The 15,639-nt window shown below is 34.7% G+C and overlaps 1 protein-coding gene across 5 annotated transcripts in view; it reads left to right on the forward strand.

Moving 5' to 3' along the window:
• Positions 1 to 15,639, forward strand: part of TRRAP (transformation/transcription domain associated protein) — an 83,015-nt gene that overhangs the window by 16,456 nt on the left and 50,920 nt on the right. For 3 of the 5 annotated variants that reach the window (XM_071760436.1, XM_071760440.1, XM_071760438.1), the window contains 13 exons: positions 742 to 998; positions 1,851 to 2,051; positions 3,255 to 3,433; positions 4,493 to 4,692; positions 5,457 to 5,674; positions 5,799 to 5,996; positions 6,455 to 6,715; positions 7,617 to 7,778; positions 8,531 to 8,627; positions 9,077 to 9,198; positions 10,611 to 10,781; positions 11,510 to 11,578; positions 15,200 to 15,319. In XM_071760436.1, the coding sequence (XP_071616537.1) occupies positions 742 to 998; positions 1,851 to 2,051; positions 3,255 to 3,433; positions 4,493 to 4,692; positions 5,457 to 5,674; positions 5,799 to 5,996; positions 6,455 to 6,715; positions 7,617 to 7,778; positions 8,531 to 8,627; positions 9,077 to 9,198; positions 10,611 to 10,781; positions 11,510 to 11,578; positions 15,200 to 15,319 (2,255 nt within the window). The remainder of the gene's footprint in view (positions 1 to 741; positions 999 to 1,850; positions 2,052 to 3,254; positions 3,434 to 4,492; positions 4,693 to 5,456; positions 5,675 to 5,798; positions 5,997 to 6,454; positions 6,716 to 7,616; positions 7,779 to 8,530; positions 8,628 to 9,076; positions 9,199 to 10,610; positions 10,782 to 11,509; positions 11,579 to 15,199; positions 15,320 to 15,639) is intronic. The other 2 variants (XM_071760439.1, XM_071760441.1) reach the window with 1 other exon arrangement.

The following is a 15,639-nucleotide window of genomic DNA, read 5'->3' on the forward strand; positions in this document are numbered from 1 at the left end:
AAGTGCATGGTAAATATAAATGCAAGTATTGTCAGTTTGTACAAAGACATGGAAATGACAATCAGTTTAATTAACAGAGCATTTGTGCTTGGAAAGACTGTAGTGCAGAGATGCTGAGGATGAGTAAAGATATATGAAGAGCTACTTAAGCCTGAGGACAAGCTGGGATGAGCATATTTCCAGGAGTGTGAAATCCTGTGGTTTCCTTCTGCAGCTGTAGGAGTCGTTTTTATTATAGCTAGAAAATATGTACGTTACTTATAAATCATTATATGTAGAAGTGCTAGCTAGGTTTATGAAATATATGAAATCTCAATGGGGAAAAAAATAAGCTGAGAAATGTGTTTACTCTGTGTGAGACAGTAAATGTACTTGAACTCGTTTAATGTTTCTTTTCAGGATTGTAAATATTTTTTTTAAAAAAATTTGTTCTGAATCAAATAATATTTGTGGTTTTCATCCACTGTATTAAAATGCTACTTCATTGAGTCTAGTATTAAATTTTAGAATATGCATAGACAATATTTTTTGTAGATACATGTACCTACAAATTATTTGCTGCATAAAATCCTTAGATATATTATAATTATGTGTAGTATCATATTTTGTGAATAGTTTTTTTCAGAGCTGTAAGATTTACAGATTTTAAAAATGCCAGGTTATTCTGAAGTTAGGACATATCAATTTTTTACAGTAGAATCTTTTTCCTTTGAGTATACAACTTTTTACTGATTTTTTCAGGACTTAATATGTTGCAAAGTGGCCTTCATAAACAACACATGAAAGACTTGTTTGTAGAGCTCTGCCTCACTGTGCCAGTTCGGCTGAGTTCATTGCTGCCTTATTTGCCAATGCTGATGGACCCCTTGGTGTCGGCGCTCAATGGATCTCAGACCCTGGTCAGCCAAGGCTTAAGGACTCTGGAACTGTGTGTGGATAACTTGCAGCCAGACTTCCTGTACGATCACATTCAGCCAGTCCGAGCTGAGCTGATGCAGGTAAACATGTTGTTTCCTGTTAGACCACAAGAGGTCATCGGTTCATTAAGTATTATTAGACATTTTTGTGAACCTTTACTTATAAAAACCTGAAAAATCTGTTGTGAGAATCATACCAATCTGATTTGTACATATGCCAGTTGGTGTCGTGCTGTTAAACTGAGGAACTGAAAAATTTAAATGTGAATTGATTTCTTCAGTACCCCCTTTTAAGGTGGTAAAGTTCAGACTTGCAACTCATTACTATGTATGTACTGCTAAGATGTACTGCTACAGAAAATGGTTAAACTTTACCTTTTTAGAAAGGAAAACAAGAAAAGCTTATCAGCATATCAGGACTGACAGCTATATGAAGTCCTAGATATACAGTGAGGATGATGAGGCTGAAGTTTGGAACGGTGTTTTAAATTTGGTTGTTTCCTCTACTACAGTGCTTGCATATGATTTATCCTTTATTAATTACTGTGTTTGCTTTTTGTATTTCAAAACTAGCTCTTTGAGTTTAATTCACTTCAGCCTTTATTGGCCTGCTTTATTTTTATTTTTATATTCATAATGTTTATCTAATATTGGCTATAAACATGTAATTACACTTCAGTGTGGCAAAAATATTGTAGCTGACCATGATAATCTAATACATTCTACATTTAAGACAGCCTTGTTATAAAGCATTTAAACTGTTGGGAGCTGGGACTGGTTTTATTCGATCTAGATAAGTATTTTCTACAAGTTATTCAGGAACAGATGCCCAGATACAAGAATAAGTGTTTTCCTTGAGGTTTTTTTACATTACAATTTGAAAATGTTTGCAGTGAGAGTGATCTGACCACGTAACACTTAAAACACTGACAGGCTTTGTGGCGTACGCTGCGCAATCCTGCAGACAGCATTTCTCATGTGGCTTATCGTGTACTTGGTAAATTTGGTGGAAGTAACAGGAAGATGTTAAAGGAATCCCAGAAACTCCAATATGTAGTCACAGAAATCCAAGGACCCAGTATTACAATTGAATTTTCAGACTGTAAAGCATCCATTCAACTCCCAATGGAAAAGGTAAGGGCTTACATTATTTTCTGTGCTGAGAAACCATCTTACTCAGTTTTCTTTTGTTACAAATTTATTTGGGAGCTTGTTAGCTTATGAAACATTGATAAAATATAGGTTATGTCTGCAAGCTCCAGATAGAGGGTAATGAATATCCAACATTGTAATATTTATATAGCTGAAAATAGGTTTAGGATATAATGCATACTTACTTTATTTTTTTGTATGCCTCTCCAGCTAGACAAAGATTTCTAATCAATTTATGTTGTGATAAAGAAACAGATCTAACCCCACTTATGTTTGTTTTTGTTGTTTTTGTTTGTTTCAAGTAATTTGTTTCCTGCCAGACTTGGCAGGAAAAGTGCTTAGTTCTTTCAGAAGTCATTGCAAAGAACTTTTTATTTTATTTGATGTGTAGTGATGAGTTAACAGTCATCATAAAAAGCAGGTAGACCAACACTAACTTGTTGCTTCATTTTGACATGCAAAATTAATAGAAGTTTGCCAACCTGTTCTTTATTTTTCGTTGAAATTGTATTGTACATCACCCCCCATATAACACCTGAATGTAACAGCTTTTTAAAATTCTGTTCAACCCCTTTTCATTGCTTTTGTATTTTAAGAGATTGTTTGAATAATCTCAAATGTGTTGAATCTTCTTGCAAAGGAAGAGTACTATTTCTCTTAAGGAAACAATGATTAGAAGTTGCTTACAAGGCCATTTCATCATGTATGATGTAGCTCTTGATTTTCATGGAAAATGCAGCAAAGGAATTTGTAATATAGAACAATTTTGTTACCATTTATATATGTTCATAAATGCATTTTATAATTACAGTGTACAGGGATTAGGAACAGCAGTTATTGCTGAAGAGGAGAAAAATATTCTTGAGGGGGCAGAAGGAGATTGAAGTTATACTTTACCCATGACTTCAAATGCTTTCTGACCATATTAGTAAATATTAGGTACATGATCATATTTCATGTACCTGCCATGAAACTTTGCATTTTTAAAAGCACAACAGATATAATAATATTTTTAAGTCCACTGTCATGGGCATTCTTTGCATTTCTTAACTTGGGCCATCAAAATTGTACATACTTTTAAAGCTACTTTTTGTATGTATTAAATATATTGGTCCCTTAATTAAGCATCTTACTGTAAATATGAAGAACATGAAGTGTTTTGTTATTATCTTTTCTGTATTGTAGGCAATTGAGACTGCTCTGGACTGTCTGAAGAGTGCCAACACAGAACCCTATTATCGGAGACAAGCATGGGAAGTAATCAAGTGTTTCTTAGTAGCTATGATGAGCCTGGATGATAATAAACATGCATTGTACCAACTTCTTGCACATCCCAAGTATGACAATTCTTTAAGCATAAATGTGTATGTAAAATTTATTGTGTCTTTAGAATAACCTAAAGTAAATGGTTAGTCTAGGCAATGTATTCTTCATGGGGTTTTTGCCTACTGTTTTATCCTTATAAATCAGTGCAGGACTTTGCAGTAAGAAGAATTTTGTCAGCATGTTATTTAATTCCAATAATGTGTTAATGTTTCATACTTTTTTTGCTCCCCTAATCACACTCCAGTGTATGATCAATGACATATGATCAGACTTTTTAGAAGTCAGTTTTAGATTAACATGTTTAAATAGTTGGATTATTCTGATGCTTGATTGTATTTTAAATATTAACTTAGATTATGGTATTTTGTATGTACATCTAAGTTTTTACTGAAGTTAAAAGAGACACAAAATTCAGTTTGATTTGGTGACTGAACTATGGTATAGTCACACATGTAGCCCAGTTTGTGTTAATGTGGAGGCTTTTTATTGAATGTTTTTAGATCTTTGAATATCAATTATTACAATTCTAAATTAGTTTATTGCTTTTAGACAACTTGGACATCTACACCTACAAATTATGTCCTTACTTTGAGTCTTGCAGTGTATTAAATGTAGCTAAAGATTATAGTAGCTTTTCCAATTTGGACGGGTTAGACTTGACATAAATACAGCTTTGCAATGAATAGGTTTTGTTGGGCAGTGATTTGATAAATAATGTTTCAGTCTTTCAAGATTAAAATCAAATGTCATTTTAAAAAGGGGAAAAATGTCAAAATATTGAAAATAACATTCTGTAATTGAATTGCAGTACGATGCCTGTGTACCTATTATTTGTAATATACATGGGCTTCTTCTGAACCACTGGCTTTAAATGTTCCTGAAGAAATTGAGCTATCCATCATGTTTGAGACCAGTGGCTGAAAAAATTAATAAGGACTGAGTGAACTGGTTTAACTCCATAAAAACAAGGGGACAATGGGCAGTGGAGAAGGAATTAGGTATCAAGAGCAAACTTTAAATCAAGTACTGGATGAGCTCATGATTGCACTGTCAGTGCTGCAGTTTAGGATTATAATGAACTTAGTTTTGTTTTTCAGCTTTACAGAGAAGTCCATCCCCAGTGTGATTATTTCACACAGATACAAAGCTCAGGATACTCCAGCTCGTAAGACTTTTGAACAGGCATTGACAGGAGCATTCATGTCAGCAGTCATCAAAGATCTGAGGCCCAGTGCTCTGCCTTTTGTAGCCAGCTTGATCCGCCACTACACGATGGTGGCAGTGGCTCAGCAGTGTGGTAAGTACAGTGTAACAGAGATCATGTGAATGGCTGTGAGAGGGGTGGAGAAGTTTATACTTTTTCTAACAGTAATCTGTTTAGAGAAAGTGGTGATATTGCTGCTGCTTCTGGGTAGATAGGTTGGTTTTTGTTTGATGGCTTAATTATGTTTTCATTTTTTTGAGCAGAGCAAAATCATTAAGCAAGTTTTAGGAAACAATCACGTGATAATACTTTGAAAATGATACAGCCAAAGACATTATTGCTGCTTGGAACATTTTATATTTCTTGAGCATCTGTGTAACTTGATATACAGTTATATTTGCAGGTGGTCTTTAATTGGGTTGTTTCCACTTGTGGTTTTGAAGGGCCATGAGAAGAACTAAGTAGACATTCAGAGCACTGTGGTGTCTTGCATCTATGGAGTAAAATTTTTGTCAGGAGTGTACAGTATGCCAAGTAATTGGGGGGAAAAGACAAGGTGTAAGCATACCATTGCTCTCACGTTAATGTAACTTGAATTTTTATGATTCTTCATTTTAATTAAATCTTCTTGCAGTCTAGTTCACAGAAGAAAAAATTCAAGTAGATGTAATCTTTTTCTGCTAAGAGTGAAGAATCCCTTACAATCCATTTATATGCAAATAGACACAGTGCTTACTGGTTTTGCTATTAGCTAGTCAGAGGAGTAGCAAAATCTAATTGAAAGACTATTCATATTTAAATATCCATTGTTTTAGCTTTCTTCCTCTCTCTCTTTTCTTCCCTAATATGAATTGCAGGTCCTTTTTTGCTGCAGTGCTATCAGGTTGGAAGCCAGCCTAGTACAGCAATGTTTCATAGTGAAGAAAATGGGTCAAAAGGCATGGATCCCTTGGTGCTTATTGATGCCATAGCAATCTGCATGGCATATGAGGAGAAAGAACTCTGCAAAATAGGAGAGGTGGCTCTAGCAGTGATATTTGATGTTGCAAGCATTATCTTGGGTTCCAAGGAAAGGGTAATATATGTATTTTAAAGATATATTTAAATGGTCTAGTTTCAGCCAATGCAATTTTACTTTTAAAATTTTGGAGGCTTCTAGTGAGCTGAAAAAACAAACTGATACATTTCTTTGTTTCCAGGCTTGTCAGCTTCCCTTGTTTTCATACATTGTGGAACGTTTATGTGCTTGCTGTTATGAACAAGCTTGGTATGCTAAACTAGGAGGTGTTGTGTCAATTAAATTTCTTATGGAACGGCTGCCACTAATTTGGGTCCTCCAGAACCAGCAGACTTTCCTGAAGGCACTTCTCTTTGTTATGATGGATCTAACTGGAGAGGTATTTAATTAATTAGTTATATTGAATAGTATGGGGAAAGCAAACTTCTATTCTTAAATTCCCACATATAAAACTCTTGCTGATCCTGATTTTACTTAACTTCAGAATGTATTGTATCTGTGATAGTTACAAGTGAATTTTAGTAATATAATTTAAATGAAGAATTGAAATTATGAATGAGGTTGGTTTTTTTTTTCCATCAACATAACTTTGCCACAGTTTTTGGAATTACACTTGCTTCTTACTGAGTAGAAATGTAGAGGTTGCATTCAGATAAGTGAAGGAGCAATAGATTCATTGTCACTTGTATAAGAAACCACAGGTTTGTTTTTTCTTTTTTTTTTTTAGCTGTTTCTAGAATTAAAAAAATTGAATGTTAAGTTCATTGAAGAGTAGTGTGTAGATTTATGATCTGTGTTCTGTACTTAAGTTAATACAAATAATCTGTGATACCTTAGGTTTCCAATGGAGCAGTTGCTATGGCAAAGACCACATTAGAACAGCTTTTGATTAGATGTGCAACTCCTTTAAAAGATGAAGAAAAAACAGAAGAAATCCTAGTAGCACAGGAAAAGTCTTTTCATCATGTAACACATGACCTCGTTCGAGAAGTAACATCTCCAAACTCCACTGTGAGAAAACAGGCCATGCATTCCTTGCAGGTACTTGCACAAGTCACTGGAAAAAGTGTCACAGTGATTATGGAGCCACATAAAGAGGTAAGGAGAAATAGTCCAAGTGAGTTTGAAGTTATTTACCAGTTTGGATTTGCAAAATGCTTTTCTGCAAACTAAGCTCTGAAAGTGTTGCTAGTGTGTATCTGTGATTTGCTAGGCTTCTTTGCTCTAAAATACTCTGTGGCTGGAGTACTGCAGAGATTAATACAAGCTGTGCCCTACTGCTTAGCCAGTATTTATAGTGTCTACAATTCAGTTTACTTCCTGTAATTATGAGCTGTTTTCCTACCACAATCAGACACAGGCTAGGCCAGATAGGTGCTGCACTTTGAACCTCAGTGTTCTGTTGCTCAATAAATATGAGTTACATTGCAACTTTTCCCTATCCAAAGAGACTCTAGGAGTATCAAAGATGGTTTGAATAACTTTTAAAGCTGATAGAACGTTTTTCTCTTGAAAGACAAATAAATGTACATAAGGCCACCACAACATATGAAATTCGATGTTGTTATTGTAGTTTAGGAATATACAAAGGAGTTCTCTAGTTGCTACCTGAGAAGTTGATGCAGTAGGCAAAAGATACAGTAATGGTTTTATAATTCTGTTGTTTAAGGAGCTTAAAATATGCATGTTTCTTGAACCTTTGAAATGGTTATGTCTACTACTGCCTTTTTTGTTTATAACATTAAGTGAGGTTACTAAATATCATAGATCTGTTCACAGAAAATATGTAATAATTATAGATACTGGTCTGTTTCATTAACTGGCTGTGAATTAAACTAGTTCAGAGAAAAACATTTCTTCTTGTTTAGTGATTTCTAAAAAGATACGTTTGGAACCACAGCAGTAAATGGAGCCTTGACTAATAATGTCTTCTTAGTGGCTAGGTTGTGGGGTCATTTGAACAGGCTTCTAATTTAGTAATCTAAATTACATTGTGTAGGTCCTCCAAGACATGGTTCCTCCTAAAAAGCATTTACTTAGGCATCAACCTGCAAATGCCCAGATTGGCCTGATGGAGGGAAATACATTTTGCACGACCCTGCAACCCCGGTTGTTCACCATGGATCTAAATGTTGTGGAACACAAGGTTTTCTACACAGAGGTACTTTCTTCTGACATACTCATACTTCAATGTAGTGATCGTGTTAGAACTTCCCTTGTTTAAAATGGAGAATCCTCAGTTTTATATTTAAGACAAACCCAAAGTGCTGTAGATCAAAAAATGTCTGTAAAGGTGAGAGTGATATATTGGTACTGAAGGTCTGATTCTTAACAGCATTCTTGGATATCAGTGCAACATGGGTGTTGCTAAATTTCATAACTTTGTTTCTACTTGTTCACTGTTTTCCAACACAAACCACAGACATATATTGAAAATACTCACCTGCAAAGAGGAGAGCTGTTCAGGAAGCAATTGTCTTTCTGGGCAGTTACCTATGACTGAATTACTGAAGACATTTTCAGTACATTTCTTCTCTATAAATCTTCTTCTGTTCTCTTACTCCTTTTCTCAATATTTTCAATACTTTTACTGCCATTCAGGAGGCAAGCTTTTCTGCAAACCTATTCTTTTAGTGTATGGGCAGCCTGTTTACAAATAGAACAGCTAGGTATTGGCCAACAATATGCAAAAGGGCTAATTTTTGCCTGACTTTTCACTGATGGCAGTGCTAATGGGCTCTCTTACCTCTAGCTAATCATTGGTCTTCATGGGAACTTATACCTTTGAGTAGAATATTTGGGTGTTGGTGACATTTGGAGATTGATTAATGGCTTTTCATAAACTTGGCTCTTTGAATAAACAAGACTCAAAAGGTAACTGATAAAATAATCATTGTTTCTTTTTTTCTGTAGTTACTGAATTTGTGTGAGGCTGAAGATGGTTCCTTAATGAAACTACCTTGTTACAAGAGTCTTCCATCACTTGTACCTCTTCGGATTGCAGCCTTAAGTAAGTAAAGCTTCCAAAGCAAAATTTGATGTAGAGAAGTCTTCTTTTGAGCAATGGGCAGTCTTCTTCCCAAGATCAGCAGGGAACCAAGATGAGCAGAAGGGTGATGACTGCTCTCTAGAGGTCACACTTTTAATGGAGAATAATAGGAAAGTATTGTTACTTCCTTAATGACTAAGGTTTAATTTCTGAGATGAACCTAGGATATTTTAGATCAATTATGTTGTATAGCATTTGGAACACTTCAGAACACTGTTAATAGAATTTTCTTGCTTTTACTATTTTATGATGTTTGTTGCTTTTGGCAAAGCATGTTAAGTTTTAGCTGTCTCTAATTTAAGATGAAATAAAAAGAAATTTGAAGAGAAGAAATGTAGAATTAGAAGTGTTTTTTCCTCTCTTGTGAAACTGGCTTAACAAAGACAACACATTTACTTTGATATTTACAGATGCTCTAGCTGCTTGCAATTACTTGCCTCAGTCCAGAGAGAAAATCATTGCTGCACTTTTCAAGGCACTTAATTCAACAAATAATGAACTGCAGGAGGCAGGAGAAGCATGCATGAGAAAGGTTGGTGTAGTAAAATATTGTTGCTTTTGAGGCTATAATTCTTGCTGCTTTACTTTCTTGTTACAAAGCTTCCTAGGTAAGGTCTCTACAGAAAATAATAGTGATTCTGTTAAGTTTTTGTTAGTGACACCAATATAATTAAGTTTCTGTCAGATGCAGGTTTTTTTGGGTTACCTAGCCCTTGAAATTAAGTACTGTAAGCTCTTGGACAAGGAACATGGTAAGTGTTTCTGTCTGTCCAGTCTTTCGGTCTTTCTGTTTGTGTGGTTATCTTCTTTTCTAAATTAACAGGTTGAGTCCATCCCAGCAGTTTTGTCAATGTGCATTCCTGGTTTTACTATAAAAGATTTTCTTGGGTTTCTTTGTTCCTAGAAGAATTGGTAGGGACCCTCGATCTGGTTTTGGAAAAGTAAGAAATGCAGCAAAGTTAAACTGCATGACAGTTTGACAGTTTCCTTTAGGGGGACAGGACAGTGCCTTCAGTGAATAAGGTCAGAAGTAGTATCCTTACATGGTGCTACACTACACTGTCTGTTCTCTGGATGCTAAGTTATAGTGTAAAAAAGCTGGAAGGACAGGAAAAAGGATATTATCTTATCATGATTTGTTGCCCAGTAGATATGCCTAATTCTGGTTCAGCAGGATTTTAATACAATTCTTCTATATTTTTGGAATTATAATAAAAATAGTTACATGGTAGTGATGTGTAGATTGGCTTGTAACAGGACTATAACTGTAGTTATACTGATGGTTTACAGTTTTTTTAGGCCATTGACTGATTAAAGGTCAGACATCTTTTCATGTCACTCTGGTCTTCAAAGGGAATGTACTTGTTATTTATGGCTTGTTAGCAATATGGTTGGATTGAGAGTTAAAAGGGAGCAAGTAAGGGTTCTCCTGACCTATGCATTTGGTATAGAATTCTTCTAGTCTTTTTTCCTGTGATAAATCTGTGCCCACGGGGTGTTTGGTTATGACAGGAAATATTCTGTCTACTTGCAGCTGGGTTCTCTTGACCTTTACATTATTCAGGATGTATGCAGATTATACACAGAAATTTGTTCTGTTGCTTTCAGCCAGCTCTTACTGCTGAGTAAGAGCAGTAAGTGTCTAAGTAGTTTGTGCATAGTTGAATTTATAATTGAGGCAGTTTTTCATTCCATCTGTAATTAAGATCTCCTACTTGATTGTTTCATGGAATACCTTACAGTGTGTCAGAAATACTTAAGTGCTTCACAAATCCATCTTGTCAGTAATATATTTCCAGTAGTAAATACTGTTTAGGCTGTTGTGATCTGAAAATACAAACTAAAGGAAGAAAAATCAAGTCAGCAGAATTTATTTTAAGAAAGATGCTTGTACAAAAGTCACTCCTCTCTGCATCTGTGTCTTAATACTGTATTCTCTTGCAGTTCTTGGAAGGAGCTACCATAGAAGTTGATCAAATTCACACACACATGAGACCATTACTTATGATGTTGGGAGACTATCGAAGTCTGACACTGAATGTTGTGAATCGTCTGACATCTGTCACTAGACTTTTCCCAAACTCTTTTAATGATAAATTCTGTGATCAAATGATGGTATGTCAATTTAAGTTTTCTTTTACTCTTCCAGAAGAAGTTCTTTTAGTTAATACTGGTGGTGTTGAAAAATCAGAGAACAAATTATGACACTTGACATATATATATGAAGTAAAAGATTTTTGTTTCACAATTAATAGAAAAATAATCTTTAAAATAAGTTAATTTCTAAAGAACAACTAAAGTGAAATGCTAAGAGATAATCTTTTCTAGTGCAGACATACCTAGTTATGCTAAGGTCTGCTTGGACAAATTTTTCTTTAAGCAAGGTGCTAGCAGCATAATTACTAAGGAAACCATTGAAAACATGTTTTCCTTCCTACTGGGGTGTCTGTTTTGGTGTTCTTGATACAGAAAATGGCAGAAAATTGCCCTTCTAATGTACAGTTTTAAAAATGTGTACGTGAATTATTTGTCCTTTAGCCATGGATATTTAAATATTTAGAATATATGCATATAAGGCAAATAATTAAACAAGTGTAAGCCCACCAGATTTCAGATTTTGGTGCCTTTTAGTGGCACTCCTATAACTCCTTTTTTCTGGAGAGGACTTTTGGCTACAGTAAACTCTTCAACTCAAGGAATAAGAATGGGTACTCCTTTTCCCTTTGTTTCCTTCAAACAATAATTTCTACTTCTGCTTCTTCTGTTCTTGTAGCACATGCTGTCACTTGCTAAAATGGAACAGTATAATTAGGATAATAATACTAATTGCTCTTTCTTTATAGCAACACCTGCGTAAATGGATGGAAGTTGTAGTTATTACACACAAAGGTGGACAACGGAGTGATGGAAATGTAAGTAAATGAATGCTTTTATGTGAGAAGATAGGAAATAAATAGTATTAATGTTTTGGAATTAAAAAACTCATTCAGCTGTAAATGTTGCCACAACAGATTACACACTGTTCTGTTGCAAGATAATGAACTTATCGAATATTTGTAACAAAGTGTGGTAAGAAGAGCTTCTTATCTGCTGATAACAGTTACTTTCAAGCCTATTCTATACAGGTTGTTGTGGGAACAGATTGTGGATTTTTTTTTTTCCTCAGGATTTTCTGCTTAGAAATCTGTTCTTTATTGGAATGGCTGATGAGCTCAGCAGCATAATCCTTTTTTCACTAATATGTTTGATCTTCGTAACATAGTATTTTGAAAATTATACATAATAATAATAATAATAATATAATCGCAGTTAATTTAACATATAAGTTATGAAAAATGAGTTCAGTATTTGCCAGCTGATCAGTTTTCTTATAAATGGAAAATTACACAGTGTAATGACCACACGGCGTGTGCTTAGCAATACAGCACTGAAGGGAATTCCTGTTTTAGTGTAAAGTAGATTACCAGAATTTTCATAATTTCAATTAATAATTTCTATTAAGTGTTGAGATTTGTTATTTCAACTAGGAAAAAATTGGAGGGAATTTTATTAGTCTTTGTTTTTCAAATTAGAATGAAATTAGCTTGGCTTTATATTTCCTTCAAAACATGGCAATGGTTTAATGGCTTTTCATTACTCTTTCCTGTCACTGCAAAGAAAGCTTTTAAATGTGAATGCAGTGATTGCTTTGTTTTTGACCTAGATGTTCTCTAACTGAAAAGAATTTGTTTCTTATGTTTAAACTTAAAACCTGTACATTTTTTAGTTAAACACAACTTATTCATGTTCAAGTAGTTGTAAAATCTTCATATTCTACTTTTGGGATTCACTTTTCCTCACACTTGATGATTACAGATATCGTGAGGATCTTTTTTATCACAATAGTCTTCCAAACTGCAATCTGGCACCTCTGGAACAGTATTTAGTTGTCCCTAAATCACACTTAAATGTGAATTTTTCTGCTTTTGATGTTTTCTGTTGATGTTTTCTGTGTAGTTTCTGTGTGTTTAGTTTCTAAACCTGTTTTGTTTTGTTTTGTTTTTCTTTTGTGTTGGTTTGTAACCTACTTATGTTGAGGGCAAGGTGTACATCAGGCACTTGAGAAATAAACTTAGTGTCACATCTTAAGGGAGGAGAGAAATCTGTGGAAACATTTTAAAATAGAATTGTATGACTGAAAAACTAATTGAAACTACTCAACTCCCCCAGTTGTTGCTGTCAAGTTTTCTTAAAAGTTAAAACTTTAGAACAAGCAATGAGGTCTCTGTACAATTGCTGTGGCAGTCTTTGTACTTATATTTGTATGTACATTGTGCTGTTGCAATAATTGTAAATTCTAGATGTGTAAAAAACTAGGATGGTGAAACTGGTGGTCAGAGTTACTGTAGTTGGCCTTTGTCTTACTCTAATTTCTTCTTGATCATAGTGAGATTCCAAAATCTGAGATATTAAGTTGAAGGCAATGTTAGGGAGTGTTGCTGGAGGAGTTGCAGCATTCAGTCTGAGTGAGAGGTTTACATCTAGAAGATGATAAACACACAAGGGAGAATGGAGCTGGTGAGGAAAAGCCTTGTGTTTGCTAGCTGAAACGGGACAGAGCACTGTTACAGTGACTTCTTTGACTTAAAGAGTTTTCATCTTTTTCCAGCAGCACATTATGAAGGTGCTGATGTTGTGATGCAGTTCTCCCCCATAGTGCAGGTAGCAGTTAGCAAGGTTACTTACTGGAACAGTCCAAATGTCTGTGAAATGAGTTTACACATTTAAATGGTGATTCTAGACAAACTAAAAACTTCTGATACCTCAGTTATAAATATTGCATATTAGCAACTATTGCTGCTAAAATAACTGAGCTCTTTGTTCACCTAATTAACTTTGACAGTCCTACTGTGTTCCTGAACAAATTAAAGCATAACATGTTAAGTAGTGATTAAGATCTAATTTGTTGTCCCAATGAATAAAATTTTTGATTTAAACTCCTTCTTCTTCTATTCCCTGCTTCCATAAGGAAAGGGGAAGGGTTTTAGGTCATGTCTTATAATTGGAAAAACAAGTTTTGAATAGAGGATTGCCTCTGGCTGTCCTGATGAACAGGGACATCACTGTGGAAATTCTGGACTGTAGCCTATTAGAAAGACTTTATAGTTTTGTAGTTGAGGTATTGAAAGTGATTTCATTATTCATTCTGGACAAATTTGTCACTGAAGGTGTTAAATTTTTGTTCCCCTTACTTAATCTCTAATATATTTTTTTCAATACAAATATTTGAAAAGCTATGTTTGAACAATGTACAAGAAAAAAAAAGGATGCTTTTCATCCTAATTCTTAGGAGGGCAATTCACCGCATGGGAGATTCTCATTGTCTTCATTCTTTCAGTTTGAGCAACCTAAATAATAGCATTTACTGATTTGTTCATTTATTTGATGTTTCTGTGGGCTTTTTCTTTTCATTCTGTGACTTCTGTTTTGGTTCAGCCTGCCATGGAAGGGGTAGAGGTGAGAAACTCAGGACCAGGAAGTTCTTCGTTGTTGTGATTTTTATTTTTATTTTATTTTATTTCTTTTAAACTGTGATCTGTTAGCTGTATTACTGTGTTTTGGGCAGAGTGCATTGTGCCTTTGAGTGCAGTGCCGTGAATTGTCTTCTGTTTTCTGTGGCAGAGTTGTTTTGGTAACATTGCTTTTAAGGATGTAAAGCATGTTTGTAATAGGAAAAGCAGGATTTTTAGCTTCTGTGAAGGCATAAGGTTTTATATGTGTTCTTAGTCCTAAGTAGTCTTTTGAAGGTCTGTCTAGGAGGATCATGTTAAAGGAGTGGGGCCTAATACTTTGTGCTTAGATGCAGCTGAGGAAATGTAATGAGCTTTATAATACTCTTGGTTACTGCACATCAGAAATCTGCTTTAGAGAAATGAAGGGGGTGGGTGGTTTGTGTTTTTCCATTCACTTTTCTTACTGAAGACAACTCACACTCCAGGGAACTGAAGTACAGTGCCCATTTAAATTACACAATGAAAACCACAGAATTATTTTGGACTTAAGAAGAATTCAATACCTAGTGGAAAAACAGAGCTGACTTTTCTTTGAAGTAACCAGCTGTTTGCAAGATCCATTGAACAGTGCTGTGAGAAGCTGCCTGTCTTTCTCATCATGTCTGATACAGGGTTCTGGGGAGTATACAAGAAACTGTTTAGAAAGGAAGTCTGGATTTTTGATGCATGAACCACTCTGGCAGTGCAGTGATCAGTCCATAACTCCCCCATTGCCATTATCATTACTCAGTGTTTAGCTCGTACATGTAAACCACCACTACAGGTACAAAGAAATTAAAATTAAACCATGATATTATAAGGGAGAAAGGGAGACTTCTGCAAGAACAGTTTGCTGTATACATCATGGTAAGTAGATGCTGTATATACGTTAACCCTTTACATTTGGTTGCTGGCTCTGCTATTAAAGAGAGGAAAGGATATGTGATAGTGTTTTTATGTATTTAATTAGCAATACTAATTTGTGTTTCTTTTTACCTGTAGGAAATGAAGATTTGTTCAGCAATTATAAATTTATTCCATCTGATCCCAGCTGCCCCTCAGACATTGGTTAAACCCCTCCTGGAAGTTGTTATGAAAACAGAACGAGCAATGTTAATTGAGGTAAAAGTGGAAATCAACTGGTTTTTTAACTGATATTTTTTGCTGATAGTATTTTTAAACATTAGTATACAGTAATTGTAACATTCTAAATATGTTGTGGGAACATTTGATTTAATGAATAAACAAATATGCTCTTCAAGACTTTTAGGAGGTATTAACATTTCTCATAGACTCTTAAAAGTGAAGCTTTGAAACTGTCAATAAATTCTTACCATTGAAGTTCTGAATATTTTGTGGCTGCCTAAATGCTCAGTCAAATGTATTTTTATGAGAGTTGGTAAATTAGTAGAAAATACTCTTTATTTTGCATTTTTAATTTA

This window comes from Heliangelus exortis, chromosome 17, assembly GCF_036169615.1.
Source record: "Heliangelus exortis chromosome 17, bHelExo1.hap1, whole genome shotgun sequence".
Classification (NCBI taxonomy): domain Eukaryota; kingdom Metazoa; phylum Chordata; class Aves; order Apodiformes; family Trochilidae; genus Heliangelus; species Heliangelus exortis.